At 52.8% G+C, this 17,282-nt stretch overlaps 9 protein-coding genes across 9 annotated transcripts; 4 read left to right on the top strand and 5 right to left on the bottom strand.

Annotated features, from left to right (window-relative positions):
• Nucleotides 1–756: 756 nt before the first annotated feature.
• M421DRAFT_100781 (uncharacterized protein) lies at nucleotides 757–1,621 on the top strand (the record flags this gene model as incomplete). Its single annotated transcript, XM_033586564.1, has 4 exons — nucleotides 757–779; nucleotides 827–1,106; nucleotides 1,158–1,344; nucleotides 1,395–1,621. 4 exons carry the CDS (start codon nucleotides 757–759, stop codon nucleotides 1,619–1,621), a joined length of 717 nt encoding a protein of 238 aa, XP_033449335.1.
• Nucleotides 1,622–1,854: 233 nt separating this feature from the next.
• On the top strand, nucleotides 1,855–2,381 carry M421DRAFT_62112 (HIT-like protein; the record flags this gene model as incomplete). The annotated part of the gene is made up of 3 exons (XM_033595941.1): nucleotides 1,855–1,888; nucleotides 1,938–2,020; nucleotides 2,097–2,381. 3 exons carry the CDS (start codon nucleotides 1,855–1,857, stop codon nucleotides 2,379–2,381), a joined length of 402 nt encoding a protein of 133 aa, XP_033449334.1.
• An 82-nt stretch (nucleotides 2,382–2,463) lies between these two features.
• Nucleotides 2,464–3,771, bottom strand: M421DRAFT_146051 (ClpP/crotonase). Its single transcript, XM_033587533.1, has 2 exons — nucleotides 3,293–3,771; nucleotides 2,464–3,239 (listed from the first exon to the last, which is right to left on the bottom strand). The coding sequence occupies exons 1-2, from the start codon at nucleotides 3,616–3,618 to the stop codon at nucleotides 2,669–2,671; spliced, it is 897 nt and encodes a 298-aa protein (XP_033449333.1). The 5' UTR covers nucleotides 3,619–3,771; the 3' UTR covers nucleotides 2,464–2,668.
• Nucleotides 3,772–4,596: 825 nt separating this feature from the next.
• Nucleotides 4,597–6,036, top strand: M421DRAFT_420309 (uncharacterized protein). Its single transcript, XM_033592434.1, has 3 exons — nucleotides 4,597–4,791; nucleotides 4,854–5,237; nucleotides 5,286–6,036. Exons 2-3 carry the CDS (start codon nucleotides 4,912–4,914, stop codon nucleotides 5,620–5,622), a joined length of 663 nt encoding a protein of 220 aa, XP_033449332.1. The 5' UTR covers nucleotides 4,597–4,791; nucleotides 4,854–4,911; the 3' UTR covers nucleotides 5,623–6,036.
• A 51-nt stretch (nucleotides 6,037–6,087) lies between these two features.
• M421DRAFT_61876 (GroES-like protein) lies at nucleotides 6,088–7,179 on the bottom strand (the record flags this gene model as incomplete). Its single annotated transcript, XM_033595919.1, has 1 exon — nucleotides 6,088–7,179. One exon carries the CDS (start codon nucleotides 7,177–7,179, stop codon nucleotides 6,088–6,090), a length of 1,092 nt encoding a protein of 363 aa, XP_033449331.1.
• Nucleotides 7,180–7,462: 283 nt separating this feature from the next.
• On the bottom strand, nucleotides 7,463–9,324 carry M421DRAFT_100778 (cytochrome P450; the record flags this gene model as incomplete). The annotated part of the gene is made up of 5 exons (XM_033586563.1): nucleotides 7,463–7,873; nucleotides 7,927–8,113; nucleotides 8,171–8,277; nucleotides 8,329–8,985; nucleotides 9,037–9,324. 5 exons carry the CDS (start codon nucleotides 9,322–9,324, stop codon nucleotides 7,463–7,465), a joined length of 1,650 nt encoding a protein of 549 aa, XP_033449330.1.
• Nucleotides 9,325–10,891: 1,567 nt separating this feature from the next.
• M421DRAFT_49618 (uncharacterized protein) lies at nucleotides 10,892–11,779 on the bottom strand (the record flags this gene model as incomplete). Its single annotated transcript, XM_033594781.1, has 1 exon — nucleotides 10,892–11,779. A coding segment is annotated over one exon (888 nt), but the record flags the coding sequence as incomplete, so codon positions are not given.
• A 193-nt stretch (nucleotides 11,780–11,972) lies between these two features.
• M421DRAFT_420306 (WLM-domain-containing protein) lies at nucleotides 11,973–13,702 on the bottom strand. The gene has a single exon (XM_033592433.1). It carries the CDS (start codon nucleotides 13,435–13,437, stop codon nucleotides 12,067–12,069), a length of 1,371 nt encoding a protein of 456 aa, XP_033449328.1. The 5' UTR covers nucleotides 13,438–13,702; the 3' UTR covers nucleotides 11,973–12,066.
• Nucleotides 13,703–15,565: 1,863 nt separating this feature from the next.
• M421DRAFT_420305 (class II peroxidase) lies at nucleotides 15,566–17,262 on the top strand. Its single transcript, XM_033592432.1, has 2 exons — nucleotides 15,566–15,984; nucleotides 16,035–17,262. The coding sequence occupies exons 1-2, from the start codon at nucleotides 15,747–15,749 to the stop codon at nucleotides 16,838–16,840; spliced, it is 1,044 nt and encodes a 347-aa protein (XP_033449327.1). The 5' UTR covers nucleotides 15,566–15,746; the 3' UTR covers nucleotides 16,841–17,262.
• The last annotated feature ends 20 nt before the right edge of the window (nucleotides 17,263–17,282 follow it).

Raw genomic sequence — 17,282 nt, 5'->3', positions numbered from 1 at the left:
TGCTAACAATGACCTGATACAACTAGGTTTACGGTCCAGTGACTCATGACCATGGCCCTTGTCGCATGGCATGAGTTCGCACCAAACTGCCTCCAAACCTCCCTATATAAGGAGCCAGGAACTGTAGCATAGTAGAGTAGTTTTTCTGTATCCTTTCGTACAAGACCTATAGGTGTAGAGAATATATCCTGGTGTTCTTATCATCCCAGCACTCCCATATGTCTCGTAGCGGATTCACACCTGTTCCGGATATCTCCCTTCTTGCTGGGCTGGCGGATGGGTATGCTCTAAAGTCCTGTTTGGGTACCCCCCCCCCCCCTAACTTAGCTAATACTAGGCCAATTTAGGCGAATAAGGGCACGTTTTAACGAGAATTACATTTCGTTTATTTCCCTTATATAAGTTTTCCTTGTAGCTCTTATATTACAGCTGCTAAATCTAAAAGACAGTAAAAAAAGGGGGGGGGGGGGGGGTAAAAGGTGGTTGTGCTAAGAGAAAGTGGCTAGTTTAGTGATATGGCTGGCTCGGTGATAATCTACGTTATGCTCTGTAAGGACTTTCTTTATAGGCATTGCAGAGTGGGGTAACTAATAGGAGTGCATAGAATTCCCTAACAGTAGTTGGGAACTTGGGATGCGCATCACGCGCACGGACATGGCACCGGTAGCGTGCTTCCGCCAAAAATGACGAAATGTAAGCCTGGAGTTTAGACTAACACTTTTCGAGGCAGCACCCAGATCGCCTTGCATATTCAAGATGGATTCCGACGATGATATGCCGTACGTTCTTGCTCTGTTTGGTCATGACAATTTGCTAAGCAGCGAAGACAGCTCTCAGGCGACGCTCTTTCCGCGCTGAAAGAATTTTACGGCGAGCGCGATGCGCGGCACAAGCAGTTTGAGGCGCTCAAGAGCCAGGCCGAAGATGACTTTGAGGGCAAATTGTCCATGGATGCGTTTACGGAAGACTGGAATGTGAGCCAGTTCTGGTACAGCGACGGGACTGCGACTGTGCTGGCGAAACAGCTGCTTGATGGCGCGACGGACGAGACGAGGATTGCGGTTGTGAGCGCGCCAAGTGCATTTATTCAGTTGAAGAATCTGCTGGTAAGTCGTGAAGCTGGCGTGTGACTAGGTCCTAAGGCTGATCGGGTGCAGGCTTCTGGGGAGTACAAGTGCAGACCGCAGATCAAGCTTCTTGAGATCGACGAGCGGTTCAATGTTTTCAAAGAATTCGTACACTACGACTTTGAGAAGTCTCTGCAATTACCTCCTGAGCTAAAGGGCTCGTTTGACCGCATCATCGTCGACCCACCCTTCTTGAGTGATGACTGTCAAACCAAAGGTCAGCAAAACTCCGTTCTCAATACATGAGAGGTCCACTGACGAGTACAGCTACTCTGACAGTACGGTGGCTGGCCAAGGGATGGACATCTGAGACTGTGCGCATTATCGCCTGTACAGGAGAACGAATGGAGAGCATCATCACTGGAAAGCTGTACGGCAAAGCTGGCGTCAAGACCACAGACTACGACATCAAGCACGCCAAAGGGCTGAGCAACGAGTTCAGGACGTATGCGAACTTCGAGTGCGATGCATGGAAATGGGCAACATCATCATGACAGGACGACGATCCGACTTGAAAGACTTCAGAGAGAAGCCAGAGGATCTTCAGACATCCACACTAAAATATCGAACATGAATCGACAATTCCCAATTCAAGTCAAATCGCTCGGAAGCTACCCCGCCTCGCCCCACCACGCCTTGAAGCTCGGGTCAAGTGCCCATCCACAGCCCACCGACTCTCGTTCACGTCACACCCACCACAGCACCGAGCACCACAGTGAGCACCACAATGGCCGCCTGCATATTCTGCAAGATAATCAAGGGTACCACCCGACCAATCAGCACACCCAACACGCAATTGACGCGCCACAGGAGAAATCCCGTCCCTGAAGATCTTCGAGTCAGACAAGACGCTCGCCTTCCTCGACATCGGGCCGCTAAGCAAAGGGCACTCCGTACGTGGCTGCCCACAAACCCACAATCCTCCAAGCCGACATCATCTACACCGTATGCTGACAAGCGCTTCTCCAGCTGATCATCCCCAAACACCACGGCGCCAAGCTGCACGACATCCCCGACGACCAGCTGTCCGAAGTGCTGTCCGTGACGAAGAAAATCGCCATCGCGCAGGGCGTCGAGGACTACAACATCCTGCAGAATAACGGGCGCATTGCGCATCAGGAGGTCGATCATGTGCACTTCCACTTGATCCCGAAGCCGAACAAGCAGGAGGGGCTGGGTGTTGAGTGGCCGACGCAGAAGGCGGATCCGGCGGAACTGAAGAAGCTGCTCGAGGAGATCAAGAGTAAGATGTAGAGCGGCTTGGGTAGGTGCGCGATGGAGGAATGGAAGGGAGACGCTCTGGGCGATTGCTGGTTTGAGTGCGGAGTTGATTGAGCCACAGCTCGAGCCTGTTGTCAAGAATATCCGCCCATGAAATGGAAGTGCGGAGCATCTCAATTGTTCAATGACATCCTCGCTCGCCAAAGCTTGAGTCTGTTAAAGACGGCGTGGTCGGAGCGGAACACGTAGCCGGATGAGCTCCTGAATCATTGCATTGCTGCCAGACCCATGAAAACCATGCTAGTTACCACAGCGTGATGTTACTCGCCCTTGAAGACAGCCTTCCTCTTCTCTCTAAATGCTGCCAGCGCCTCGTCCCTGTCCTTTGTCCTTACAACCAGCTCATACGCCGCATTCTCTGCCTTCTCGCCCAACGCGCACCCCTCTACCGCAGCGAGCGCAGCCTTAATCGCAATCGGTCCACCCTCGCAAATCGTGATAGCCAGCTGCACAGCCTCGTTCAGTACCTTCTTCCTCGCCGCGCCCTCCTCCTTCTGCTCCTCGGGCGTAATCTCCACCAGCCTGTCGCACAGGCCCAGGAAGTAGGCTTCTGGCGCGCCCACGCGGCGGCCTGTGAGGATCATGTCGCGCGCGCGTGCCAGTCCGATCAGAGCAGGGAGACGGTAGGTACCGCCTGCGCCCGGGATGATGGCTAGACGTGTCTCGGGGAGCGCGACGGTGGTAGTGCTGCCGAAGACGCGCATGTGAGTTGTGAGGGCGAGCTCGAGGCCTCCACCGAATGCGGGCGCGGCAAGGGCGGAGATTGTGGGGATCGGGAGGGCTTGGATCGAGGAGAGGGTGGAGCGGAGGGAGGTGAGGAAGTTGGCGGTGCTGGAGCAGGTCAGCTGGGTTTCCCATGAAACAAATACAGTGCTGGAGCGTACTCTTCTTGTGTGAACGTAGCTCTTTCCTTCAGATCTGCGCCTGCGCAGAAGCTTGTGTCGACCTCACTAGCGAGAATGAGAGCTCTTGTTTGCCCTGTTTGGCCCTCATTGTGTATGCTAGTGATCTGTTGGGTCAGCTCGGCGAGCAACTGTCTCGATATGGCATTGCGAGCGGCGGGACGGTTCAGAGAGAGGATTCGTATGTTTCCAGAGTGCGGCGCAGGGTAGTTGAAGACGTTGATTACGGGTGACGGCGCGCTCGAGTATGCACATCGCTGGATTGGGCGTGCGATGAGTCTCGCGGTGGGTCGCAGTAAGGCTGACATCTCCTGTATGTAGTCTGCCTGTCAACTGAGTCGTTGGGGAGCGGAAAGGTAAAGGCAAGAGTTCTGTTCAGTTTCATACGCATTGTCTGGGGTACTTCAGTAGCTCGAGGCTAGCAGCGGGTCACTTACGGTAATGGTAAGCCGAGGTACCTCCAACGCTGTTTCTCCATCTAACTTCCAGTTTCAGGCACAACTAGCAGGCAAGCTCTCAGAAAAGCCAACCCGGCACACCAGTGTCTCCACGAATGAGTTACTGAGTATCTGTTTCAAGACATGGCGTTGCTGCATGTCGTTCCACCTACAGCTCTGCACTAGAAAACGGCAAAAGCGTCGTCTGTAAGGAGAACCTAGCATACGTCGAAGACGACAGTGTCCATCAACAAAGGCTGGGTGAGTATGCAGCTTGCACAGCTGCCGACCCAGGAAATGCGCAACTCTCGCCTCACCCGGACTCAGACTGATAATCTGCGGCCCTGCGATGGTGAATCCGCTTCTTTCTCTGAGCCACAATCATGGAGCGGTGTAGGCCTGGAGCTTAACCTTCACCAGGGCTAGGCCCGTGTTCCCCACGAACAGGCGCAATCTACCTGGTAGACCTATTGGACTAATATGCGGGCGCTTCTTGTAACTTATATTCCACATACAAAAACCTGTCTACAGCTTTCCATGGTACCTGCCCAAAACGCGCAACGGCCTTGGTGGAGATTCTTTTCACTAATCCGGGCACTACATATCAGCTCCTCTTGAAGCACAGTGAAATGGAACGGAGTCAACGCGAGCCGACAGGTTGTTCACTGCAAGATCATCCATGTCCTTTATGATGCTCACGAGGCCACAGGACACAGTCTTCTCGATCACACGCCCACGCATGCTCCGCTCAACCACTGCGCACGTCTACTGGGAGCTCCTGATCAAGAAGCAAGTTTGCCTACCAAACTGCAAGCATGCTGGATATGAAGGATCGCAAGGGCAAGAAGAGCAAGAAGAAGCAAGCGATGTCCGAGCCGGTCGATCTCGAATAAAGCCGAAACTAAAGTCCCAAAGAACAAGGATGGGACCAGTTCCCTTCGTCGTTGGGACTCTGAACTGGAATTCGCCGACATTGCAGTATCAGACGCCACCGAAGTCGAGACTCTAGATGTTCGCAAGCAGGAAGTGCCTGCTATAGACGCTGTAGGCATCACAGAGGCACCTGTGTCGAATCGCGATCTGACGGAGGCTAACGTCGCTGACAGCCAGGTACTCAATCGCTTCCTGCACCCTAGCAGCGCTGTAAAGAATGCGAAGGATCCGATGGCGGCAAGCTCCTCCAAAATCAAGAAGGCTGCAAAGGCAAAGCTCCAGCTGGTGCCTTTGGTGTCGGAAATCTTAATCACCCCGCAGCCGGCAAAGGCTGACACCAAGACAAATCCCAAGAACAGCAAGGTCGATACCAAGCAAAGGCTCAAGCTAGCGCCTTTGGTGTCCGCATGGTCGTTCTATCATCAACCGTTCAGGGGCCATTCTAGTAACAGCTGGCAACAGCAGAAGGCTAAGAACTCCAGCGGACTTCCCTTCCTCCCACCACTCGACCACCATACTTTCTCGCGCTTCGATAAGATTCGTCGACAGACCAACAAGTAAGTATAACACCTAGATGCCTCAAAAGTAGCTAACGAAACGAACAGCGACTACGGTGAACTTGTCGAGGTACAGACCAACGATGGCACAATCTACAACGTCCACCGACGCGTTCTAGACCAGAATCTCCTCTTCAAGAAGATGTGGGAGGAAGCGTTAAAGAAGAACCCACGACAATTTTGGGTCCCTGATACCGTCAGCATTCTCCGTTGGCGCCCTGTAGCGGATTTTGCCAGAGTGAGCCCGACCTACATACACTGGCTCTACAACAGCAACCTCCCGACCGCAATAATCGATGTAAGCAACGAGCGCATAATCAGTACTGTTCTCGTGCGCCTAGTCCAAGAGTACATCGTTGGTCAAACAATTGATGGTGGCTGTTAACAAAACGACATCATAGATGCCTTCATCACGATACAAGTCCGTACGCACTGGCTTGCGTAAGCTCCGTGGTCGAGCTTGTGTACGAAGATACGCCTGGGTATTGTCTCATGCAACAACTACTTGCTGACATGTATGCCTTCATCGTCGTTGACGATGCCGAGAAGTTCGACTTCGATTTTTTGTTGGAGATGCCGAAGGCGTTTGCTGTAGATGTCCTTGAGAGCGTGGTGGCGCTGGAGCCAAATGAATTTAACCAGTGGTAGCACTTTTTGAGGGATAGTGGCAAGATATACCATATCTAGACACGTGGTGCGTACGCTCAGATCCAGTATTTGGTGGATAGTTATGATCGCCGTGACATTGGCTGCGGATAACGTCCTTGATTAATTGGTAGTAGTACAATAATGAGGGAAACGGAAACCTATGAAATAGTCTTACGAATCCATTGCAAACTCGAGGGCAGCCTTATGGGATGCTGACAACAATCTTCCCGCGCACCCTCCCTTCTACCATATACCCCTTGACCTTATCCCAAGCATCAACGTGGCCTGGCTCACTCAGTATACCCTTCACCACATCCTGCACCACGATCTGCACGCCTTTTTCGTCTGCCAACTTCGCAACCTGCTCCAGCAACTCACTCTTCTGATACAGAAGCACATTCGCGTATCTAGGGCCGAAGAAAAACCCATAGACGTGCCTCCAAATCTGCGACGGGTACGTCAAGTACGTGAACGGCCCACCCATCGCAGTCCGGCTTGTCTTGTCCCCCACAATCGTGATATACGCCGCATTTTTATGCAGCAAATCATACCAATGCTCAAACATTTCTGTCCCACCAACACAGTCAACATACAAATCATACTTCCTACCCTCGGGCCTCGAGGCCAAAAGTGTCTCCGCAACATCCTGCCTATTATAATCAACCACATCATCCGCCCCTAAGCCCCTCACAAACTCCGCATTCTTCCCCGAGCAGACGCCCGTAAGATGGCACCCGTACACCTTCGCGAGCTGCACAACCCACATCCCCACGCCTCCACTCGCACCACCAACCACCACTCTCCTCGCCGCGCCATTCGGACTCTCCGTCTCAGCAGGCAACCAAGCCAGACACGCAAACGCCGTAAGCACAACTAGCGGCACAGCAGCGGCCTCCTCAAAGCCCCACGCCTGCGGCATCTTCGCCACAGGCTCGCTCGCGGGCGTCACGCAGAGGTACTCCGCGAACGTGCCCTCACCTGTGGGCCGATTGCAGAGCCCGAACACGCGCTCGCCGAGCTGCCATTGCGAGGATTTGCGCAACGCGGACCCGATCCCTGCGACTGTGCCGGCGTAGTCGCGGCCAAGTCCTTTTTCTCGGCGTCCGGCGAGCAGCCCCAGCAGCGGATTGCCCCAGAGCTGAATGTCGACGGGATTTATGGCTGCGGCATGGATTTTGACGAGAATTTGGTTGGGGCCGGGGACCGGGAGGGGGGCATGGTGTAGATGGGGTGGGGATTCGGGAGTGGTGTATGTAAGGGATATGCTGGAGTCTGGAAGCGGCTGGGCTGTCATTTTGAGGGTGCGGCAGTGCGGCTTGGGGGTTATGTGGTTTGGTAGTCGATGGAAGGCTGAGCTATCTAGTCAGCCTTGCTATACAGAACTTGGAACGACGTAGGTCGGAAAGAGAGGGGCTGGGTGTGGGGCACTGGTCGATCATCCGAGGTAGACGTGTTCGACCTCATTTGGCTGCTGGCATGATCAATATACGTATGGGCAGGAGATGTTGTGGTCCTGCAGAGCGATTCACTCTGAAGCATGTTTCATATCTGTGTTTATCAACTATTCTGTCTCATCTTCATGCCTTGTACCTAGGCTCGAGCCTGACGTCCAACTTGCCCACATTCGTAGTAAAGCAATCCCTACTCTGCTTCTCGACTGCACTCCCGTCCTCACCCTCCGCAAAGCTTATATCAAACGTCCTGATCAGATTCGCCGTGACGCTCCTCAACTGCATCATCGCCAGCTTCTGGCCAACGCAGCTGTACACACCAGTGCTGAAAGGCATGAACGCGCGCTTGTCGATGATGGCCTCGGGCTGCTCGTCGGTCCAGCGTTCGGGCATGAAGGTCAAGGGCTTAGCCCAGTATCGGGGATCGCGTTGGAGGCAGTGAATAGGCATCCAGACGAGGATGTTACCGGGAATATAGGTGCCGTCGGGGAGCGTCATACCTTCGGATGGGGTTTCGCGCTGGACGCCGGAAGGGACCTGGAAATGTCAGTCAGCTTGTACTAGAGAAGTGGTAGTCGCTCAGAACATACAGCCGGGTGGAGACGAAGAACTTCATTAATGACACCATCTAGGTACGGAATGTTTTGCACATCCTCAACATCAAGGTGATTCTTGCCATTGGCGGCAGCATCAACTGCTTTGCGTAATTTGGCCTGAACACCAGCGTGCTTGCAGAGCTCGTAGCTGATGAAAGACAGTGTTGCGGCTGTGGTGTCGCTGTATGGAAGATTAGTCCCATGCCCAGAAGAGATGCGCAACTGCGGACTGGCTTACCTTCCGGCAACGATAAGGAGACGAGAGTCAGCATTAAGCTCACGTGTTACCTTTGAGCTGCTGGGATCAAGCAGCCAGCTGACGACGTCATTTTCCTTTGGCGTGATCTGCGCAGACGTTAGTAGCGATCGGGCTTAGAGCAATCATGGCCTACGTACCGCCGTCCTCTCCTTCAAAACCTTCGCAGTCCACTCGATATGCTCAATGAGTGGTTTAGCACCGAATGATGTACGGGTGATCAAGTTTAGCGCCCAAGGAAATTGCCCAAAAACGGACAACGGTTCCATGCTGGCGTGTAGGAGCTTGATCATAGGGTCTTCTTCACCTTTCTCTAGCATACCAAAACTGCGACTGAACCCGATGTCGCCCATGACGTCAAAGCTGTAGAAGTTGACCCAGTTAGTAATTCGAATAGAGGGGTTATTGGCCTCCTCCTTTAGCTTTGTCATGAGCGCGAGCGCGTGTCGGTTCAGTCTGGGTTCGTATTCGCGCAATGCCTTTGCGTTGAAAGCGTGGTCCCAAGCCTTGCGTCGCTGCTTATGGTCCTGCTTGTCGCGCGTGGTATGTGTGGATGCGCCACCTAAGTGATTCGCATTGTTGTACCAGGGGCCCTTCCGGCACCGTGACATAGGCCCGTGAATAAGTGGAACGGCATCGGCGCGATACACAGCAAGCTCGCGGGGGCCCGTTCGAATGAGGTCTGCTTGGTATTTCTTCTGTAATGCTTCGCTGTACTTGTAGTACTGGTAGTCGGGAAGCACACCAGCAAAGACGGCGTGAAACTTAGAGAAGCGCGCAACGAAAGGTCCAGGGAACTGTGTGTTGTTAGTTAGCTACAGCCTTGAGACGCGACTATTGGGACTTGCCTTTCGCAATCGATGGAATAGCACTCGATGAGCGAGAATGCTCGCCGCCAATACGCCGAAGTAGATTGCTGCTGCAGTTGCTGTGACCTTTACTACATTGCCGATAGAGTTTGCTCGAGTGTACTCGGTCACAGCGATTCCAGCGATTCCGAACAGCCACGCTCCAAGCCAGATGGACATATCGTTGTCCCACTCATCTCGGTGTAGAAGTAGATGTGTAATGAGACCGAGAGAAGCAAGCACAGGCGGGCTGTTTGCGATCCCGACGGGGTCGACGAGCTTCGCCATATCGTCGAATATTTTGTGCTCGATGTAATTGAAGATGTCGAAGCAGAACTGGGGCCGCAAGTGGCCTGAAGGTATGTAACGAAGTAGGTCAGAACGAGCCGAGGCCAAGCAGCGGTGAAGGAATCCATCACCGTCCTCCGTGATCTTATATATCACAGCACGAGTCCAGCGCGGTCCTAATCGGGCCTGATACCTGGACTGGAGTCTGAACCCTTGCTCAAGCGTGTGCGTATGGATGCACGATTGCCATCTGGGAATATCCTCAACTTAAATGAGCATTTCTGATTGGTCCCACTTGAGAAGTCGTAGAACTCGACTCGCTATCGGTGAATTTAAAGGCGCCATGTCGCGACCCTAATTGAGTTAGCTGGCGGGATCCTTGTGGATCGGCACATTTCGCGTATCGGGTATCAGACATTTCCACAGTCTTGGAGGGCGGCACGGCGTGCGCTCATGCGCGTCTGCCAGGGTGCTCGTTGTTGTCAGTGTGTATCCCGAAGTTGTCGAGATTCGCGATTGTAACACTTGCATGACTGGTGAAAGATCCTGATGTTGAATCAATAGTGGCGTAGGCATATTTCGTAAGCGGTTCGTCCGGATGCGGGGCAGGTTCTGGGGCAGGTGGGTGCCTGGGTGACGAAGGATCACGGGAGTATATCCGTTTCGCTACAATTATGAGGTGGCTGACTGTCCACTTAAGGATACCTGCTACAAGACCAGGTCTGTACAGTCCCGAGAACGTAGGAGATCAAGGGGCCAGATTTCAAACCGTACGATGACACGAAGTAGCTGCAACGAGTCGTTCTCCGCGACGCTGAGCGAGAGTCTGCGTTTACTGACGTTGCTGGTAGCAAGCAAACACCATCCAGTCAAATGCGTCTCATGAGGTTCGCGATTGGCTACCGTATAACTACGAAGTAAACATGGACTCTGCTTCCGAGCCATGTGGTAGGCCCGATGTGGCTGATATTGACGCTAACAATACCCTCGGATCTCAACTTCGTTTACATGCTTGATCCTGATCCCGTAGTAGCCGGTTACTGCATCAATACAGACCACATTGCCGACGTCCTCGGATATATCGAATCCAGTTGCCGTACTTGCTTTGTGGAGTTGGCCGGTAGTACAATGCCACGAGCTGTAGCCTGTAGCGCATGAACTTGTACACCGCGAACGTTGAGGCTCAGTCGTTGAGATGCACCGCGCAATTGGACGACTTCCGGCGACCTGAACTTGAAGTATGTATACTGGTAAGCTCACAATACGCCGTGTATGCGTCACTGAACCCAGTGAAGGACGCCTGGTGCTCTTTCCATGTGGCTATTCCGCATCTGTAGAGCGAGCTAATTGGCCCCGGAAGACCTCGTGTAGTATGCTCAAGACCGGTACACTGATCCTCACAGGAGCACTCCCCCGATATCAGTTCTTGGGTCTGTGGATTGACGATGAGTGTGGTTACGATGCGATCGCAGTGGCTCTTGAGGATGCTGAACTCGAGCTCATGACCCTGAACATTGTGCATTTCGCCACCTGTTCCACTGTCTGCTCTCTGGAGATCAGCCCGCTTGAGCATCGATTGTTGCATAGTCGACAGCGTGTCTGACATCCTCCGCAGCCTGGGCCGATCAGATATCCAGTAGACTTTGATGGACTCCAAGCCTTGTATCTTGAGCAACGGTTGAATCCAGGAGGCAACCCAAGGGCGAGGAGAACTACTCTTCTCGACCTCCCATGCTATGCATTCTGACAAAGCCTGTGGCTGACTGTCACCATAACCAGATTGTGACTCAATCGTCAAATAGAGGTGTCGCAGCTGAACAGTCGACGATGCTAGCAGGGCACAGAGGTCCGTAAAGTAGTGGAAAGCGTGCTGCAGCACCAAACAGTCCGACGACCTGGTAGTAGGTGGGTAGTGAGCCTCCGCAGTGCCTCTCATGTTGTTGCCTTCTGTCAATACTATCTCAATCGACGAGAGAAGAGGCAGTGCCGTTGTGGAGAGGTCCTGGATGAATGCGAGGGCAGTAGATACGGAAAATCTACCGGTAAAACTGAATATGTTCTTCTTGTAGAATAGAGGTCGTGCCTCATCGTGCACCATCCGACAGACTTGCAGTAATTGAATGGCAGCTTTGTCGTGACAATGTGCATAATCTGGCCTTCGACACGTTGCTCCAAGCTGATAGGTCATCTGAGCTCGCTTGGGTTCCATCCATGTACCGCCTTGAATATCGACGTTGAGGTCGTAGATAGGTAAAGACCAAATCCTTCGATAAGCCACGTCGTGACTCAGCGGATAGGCCTCATGCAGTTGAGGAGAAGAAGCATATGGATAGCCGGTATGCTTGCGGTATCCAGGTCCTTTGACAACGGCACAGTCGATAGGTATTGTGTCGCGGATAATCGCATGCTCATAAATGAGTTCCCTCAGTTCGCGTGGAAGCTGGAGCAGTCGTGAATGTCTTAGAGATTGTTCGTCGCTATCGCTGTAGGGAGTCATCGTGATTCATGTATGTAGACACTCAATCGAGACCACAGGTTGAATCGTGGAACGGGTGTGGTGACAGCACTTCATACTCAAAATGGTGACGACATGCTCCACTACCGGTAAAGCGGCGCTAATAACCTTCCGCCGAGACAGCTCCTGGGTCGTTGCTTGTGCACGCTGTAACAATCACTATTGATTCTATGCTAAATTATGGGGTATCACATTATGAGGTTCGTAAATCGTGCTGCTCCGAGAAATCACTGGGCTGCCTTCGGTTGACCGCATGCGCCGCATGCTCCAACATTACCCGCGTTCATGTAGTTGCTTCTCTTACAGGATTCGCTCTTGCACTTCCAATGGTTCATGAGGTCTGGATTGAGCACGTTGAAGCAGACAGCGCAGATCAACAACCCGGGCTCGTTCGAAAGAGAGCAGACTTTGCACGACACCGGCGCGGCCGCTCGTGGAGTTCTAGACTTTGCGACTGCAGCACTTGCTGCAGCATCGGAGCGTCTCTTGAATACTTCATATGTACGACCTGCCCCGATGACGAGCCGGTCGTGTTTCTTGGTAGTTTGCTCGGCTTCAATGGTTTGTTCCGTAGTATTCGGACGTGTAGAAGTGACCTTGGAGGTAGGCATGTATGCAGAAGGCTTGTAACGAGGCGTGATATTTTGAATCTCATCCATCTCGCGTCGTGCATCGCCATCCTTGTCAACATCGTCCTCGCAGATCTTGATCAGGGCGCGACCCTTACAATCGACGAGCTTCGATCCATCCACGTCGAGCGCCGCGTCAGCCAGGTCAATCTCGTCTTCTGTCCCGCTGTCCGAGATATCTTCTTTCTTGATGATGATTCCTTCTGCTTCCCTTTTCACGGGCTCAAACCGAGCCAGTGCAGCTGCAGCCCTGAGTTCTCGGCCTCGTGCGCTGCCTGCTACCCTTGGCTTGCCTTTCTTCGGTACACCACCTTCGAGCTTGATCTTGGTATCGTCATCTGCACCCAATGACTGGCCGCCAGCACCAAACTTCTTCAGAATACGTCGCTGTTTCCTCTCAGCATAAGAGAGCGTCTCTTTCTCCTTGCCGCCCCTCCCCCTTTTCTGTAACCTGCGACCGTATGTGCCACCACATAAATGCTCAGGCATGTCGCTTGCATCGACCTTGCTCGATTGGATATTGCCTGTCTCCAATCCTCTGCCTCGACCCCAAATACCTTCTCCAGTGTAGCCCTTCACCCACAGCGCCCGCAGGTCAACTGCATATGCATCTCTGACCTTCCAAAATGCCTTGGAGTGGTTCATTTGCTTGCAATGTGCCAGCTCATGCACCATGACCATCTCAACCATACGCTGAGGGAGCCACCGCCCGTTGCGATCTCGCAGCACAAGCTGAATGACCTCGCCGCAGTTGAAGTTGCGACCAACAAATTCGTTGTTGTAGGGAAATTCCTCGAGTGCTTGTACTAGTATCATGTTTGCTTTCATGAATGGGTAGCATATCGCGGCGACTCGATTCAGAATCTGTTCGGCGGTCATTGAAGTCGGGCCTGGGATTGTGCGAATGAAGTTGATTGAGGCATTCGGTCGCTGGGTGCGCTCGTTGATTCGCTCGAAGCCTAGAGGCATGATAACGGTGCGCATATGCGCAGCGCAGCCGTAAATGAGCGAAGCTCCGTGCTGAGGGTGTAGAACGTGGTGGAAGGGACGAGATGGCGAACGAGATAGACGCGTTGGCGACTAGCGCTAGAGCTAACGAGCTGAAGACGCGTTCGCGCCACGAGGTGACGGACGCATGTCATCCATGCTTTGCCACCCGGCACCTTGTTTTGTCATTTGCGATCTCGTCCATGGTAGGATCCAAGATCTATCAAGCCGTCGCAGCATGTCACGCAGGAAAAGCCTTACGAGCGAGCGGCAGTGTTACCGACATCGATAATGAAGAAGATCTGAGCAGAAGCATGCATATATGCATTCAATCCATGGGAAGATGCACCACGTCACACTTATAGACATATCACTCGAGAAGTCAGATCTCAGGTGGTTTCAACCATCTCCATCCGGTCATCCGTCGGACTCTAAGAGCAGGTGAGTAAGCAGGCAACAATAACGTGCTGGATACTACGGAGTATATCATCTTCACCATTAGTTTCCAATGCCCGGTCCAGCTCTATCAATACATTGAGCACAGGTACACTGATGCTTTGAGTTGCTTCTTGTCACGCACTACGCCTACGGACAAATACAGGCCCACATGACTATCAATTGCTCGCTTCAGCTGCACGATTTCCAAGCCTGCACGAAGTTATCGATCTGTAGCTTGCAAGCCACCGAGCGATTCTTCGGTGACTCTTCGACCGCAGCCACGAGTAACTCCGCTTGGAGGTCTTCTAGCCCACCGGAAAGCTGCAAAGTATCTTCACTGCTGGCTTGGCCTTCTGGGAAGTATGTTTGACCACATTATTTTAGAGCATGGTACAAAGCATGCACTGTGGGTGAGGCTGAACGCTAGGGTATCGAACTATTGGCGACTCCCCGCACAGGCACAGGCCGCACAGCCTAGAATCCCAAACAACCACGCCTGATTAGCTTGATTGACTTGTTTGACTAAAGCTAGGGATACGGTATGGAAGCGAATCATATCATGTCTACAGCGTAAAATTGCTCGCTCAACTTATCTGCTGGACGGGGGGCGATCAGAAGGCCCCTGATCTACACCACGTCACGTGATTTACAGCATGTTTCAATGGGTATAGACATGTCACCTACACATTACTGAACTAGATTAAGTTAAGCTAGCAGTCATTGCCCGGCTAAGCATATCGATTTGTTACATCTGTGCAAGGAGTGAAGTTAAGTCAAGTCGGGAGGCTAAGCTTAATTGACTTGATTGATGCCTAATGTGGCACAGCCTGTCTTTCAGCGCTCAACACTCACGTGTCAGCCCCACCGTCTTCCAGACATACTCTCGTTCGCGGCCCATGGTACACCCGCGGGTGTAGGCGACTATGTCTTGTGCTGGCAGAAGACAAATTCCCTTTGTCAGACTCGCAAAGATCCTCAACCTCGACCATGTTCTGGTACCATGTTAGCTTGCAGGGTCCAGATATGCAATGACAACACCGTGTACGATGCTGTTTTGAGCGATTAAGCGAAACTCAATGTTCTGGGCAAGCAAAAAGGGATACGAAAGATGTAAGCGCAGGGCTGATCTTGCTGACGGCCCGCATTTAGCGGCATGGCAGCTGGACGATGTTCCTGCAGTTAGCAAGCCTCATCGCCAGCACTTGTTCTGCCTCTGCAGCCAGAACCTCGCTGTCCATCCCTTTCATTGACTGATGCTCGTGGAGTCGACAAACCAGCGGTCTTTGAGGTTTATAAAAACGTTTAGACGAATCAAGTCTGCCAGCTCGGAGCCGACAGAATGCCCAATTCGACTACAGCGCTAGCTCCTTCTTGAGCCGAAGCCCTCCTCGCCATGCCGGCGTAAGGCTGAGACGCCTATGTTCGGGTAGATTTGGGGCCAGCTTGCGCCAGCCCATGCGCGACGGCAGCGGATTGCCGACTCATGTGTACTGAATTGGCCACTTCCTGACTACTGGATCCCTTCGGATTGGCTGATCGATGCTCTTAGGCTGACTTGGCAGGTATCGTGCGCTCGAAACGGCTAAACGAAGTCTAATCGGGGCGAGCGAGCTGGGGAAGCTTCGACTCGCTAACCCAGGCACCGCACCGACCGGGACTACGCGAAACACGAGGACTCCAAGTGGCAAAGCCTCAGCGGTCTATCATCGTGGGGAGAGACTGGTCCTCAACGATGGAGGAACATAAAAGGCGCCTTCCGGTACCTTGCTAGGAACCATCAGCCCTCTTCTTTTGACGCTTCCCAGATAGAAGTAAAGCCCTCGAGCACCCAAACCCCCGATCTATCATTCAAGATGTTCCACAAGCTCATATTAGCATTGCCCCTTCTTTCGCTCACCTTCCTCGCCCTGGCCAGCCCTCTGGAGGAACGCCAGAGTATACCTGGGCTGATTGATAACTTGTTGACGGGCATTCTCTCGGGTGTTTCACAGCTTATCAAAAACGTGCTTGCTGGCACGACATCGGGCATCGACAACGCTAAATCGAACAAGCCGCCCCTCTGCTCATCAATGATCGACTCTTGCTGTGCATGTATGTTCACACAGTCTCTTTTCGAAAGACAGTACTGACCTCATCACAAGGGTACGATGTTTCAGCTGAGCTCACAAAACTGTTCTTGCAAGCAGACGGCGGGTGCAACGACAATGCTCGTGCTGCCGTGCGATTTGGCTTCCACGACGCCGGTGCCTGGGACAAGACTTCGCCCAATGGCGGCGCTGATGGATCTCTCTTGATGAACTTTGGCGAGATAGACCGACCTGAGAACAACGGTTTACAGAGTATTCGTGGAGTACTTCAAGGTGTACAACAGAAGTACAGAGTCGGATACGCCGACCTTGTTCAGTACGCCCACAACCACGCAACTGTCACCTGTCCGAAGGGACCACGCATCAGGACCTTCGTCGGCCGCAAGGATGCAACAAAAGCTGCGCCTACTGGTCTGCTGCCAGATGTACGTGACAGCGCAGACAACCTCATCGCTCTCTTCGAACGCAAAGGGTTCTCCGCCCATGATCTCGCCGCACTCGTCGGTGCCCACGCAACAGCGAAGCAACGTTTCGTCGACGTATCTCAGGCCGGAAAGCCGCTTGACACCACCCCCACTGTCTGGGACGTCGAATTCTACAACGACACGCTGAACCAACCGACGATGCCCAACGACAAGATCTTTGTACTTCCCTCTGATAAGGTGCTGAGCGTACATCCTAAGGTCAACGGCGAGTGGAAGCAGTTCGTCGGCAACCAGCAACACTGGAACGAGGACTACTCAAAAGCGTACATTAGGATGAGCCTGACAGGTGTGACAAACCTGAAAGACTTGAGGGACTGCACAAAGACGCTGCCTGCAAGCAGGCCGAACTTTGTGGCGCCGAAGCTTCGAGTATAATGATCGCGGGAAGTGGGGGTTTTGTGGGAGTTTTACTGGAGTTGTTTTAGGGGAGTTGTCTTGTAAGAGTTGTCTTGCGGGAGTTGTTGTATGCTTCAATACCCTTGTGAAAGCAGTTCTCGACACTATGACGAACTTATTCACTAAATTTCACATTGCACTTGGAAGTCTTCCTAATGCGAATTCTCATAATGGGCAGACAGAGAACACCGGCAAGCTTTAATCACCACTTCAGTTGCAGCACAGCGCCCAGTTCAGGCAGAGGGAAAGTCGTGTTCCCACGAGGCCACGCGACACGACTGTGCACATGGGAAACAACGCGCTTGTGGCAGCCCTGTGGTTGTGATTGGGCGGTAGATCACGTAGGGTAACACCAGCAAAAATACTTCTCATATGCAACAGGTCCAGCACGATCACGTATCCGCTTGCAGGAGACCTGGAA

This window comes from Didymella exigua (assembly GCF_010094145.1).
Source record: "Didymella exigua CBS 183.55 unplaced genomic scaffold M421scaffold_12, whole genome shotgun sequence".
Classification (NCBI taxonomy): domain Eukaryota; kingdom Fungi; phylum Ascomycota; class Dothideomycetes; order Pleosporales; family Didymellaceae; genus Didymella; species Didymella exigua.
This window is presented reverse-complemented; position numbering and strand designations above follow the sequence as displayed.

Coding starts and splice junctions, on each gene's coding strand:
- M421DRAFT_146051 (XM_033587533.1), bottom strand. CDS start 3,618: ATGTCAGCCTTACTGCGACCCACCGCGAGACTCATCGCACGCCCAATC. Junction 3,240..3,292: donor GCTACGTTCACACAAGAAGA/GTACGCTCCAGC, acceptor GACCTGCTCCAG/CACCGCCAACTTCCTCACCT.
- M421DRAFT_420309 (XM_033592434.1), top strand. CDS start 4,912: ATGGCGGCAAGCTCCTCCAAAATCAAGAAGGCTGCAAAGGCAAAGCTC. Junction 5,238..5,285: donor ATTCGTCGACAGACCAACAA/GTAAGTATAACA, acceptor CGAAACGAACAG/CGACTACGGTGAACTTGTCG.
- M421DRAFT_420306 (XM_033592433.1), bottom strand. CDS start 13,437: ATGCCTCTAGGCTTCGAGCGAATCAACGAGCGCACCCAGCGACCGAAT.
- M421DRAFT_420305 (XM_033592432.1), top strand. CDS start 15,747: ATGTTCCACAAGCTCATATTAGCATTGCCCCTTCTTTCGCTCACCTTC. Junction 15,985..16,034: donor GATCGACTCTTGCTGTGCAT/GTATGTTCACAC, acceptor CCTCATCACAAG/GGTACGATGTTTCAGCTGAG.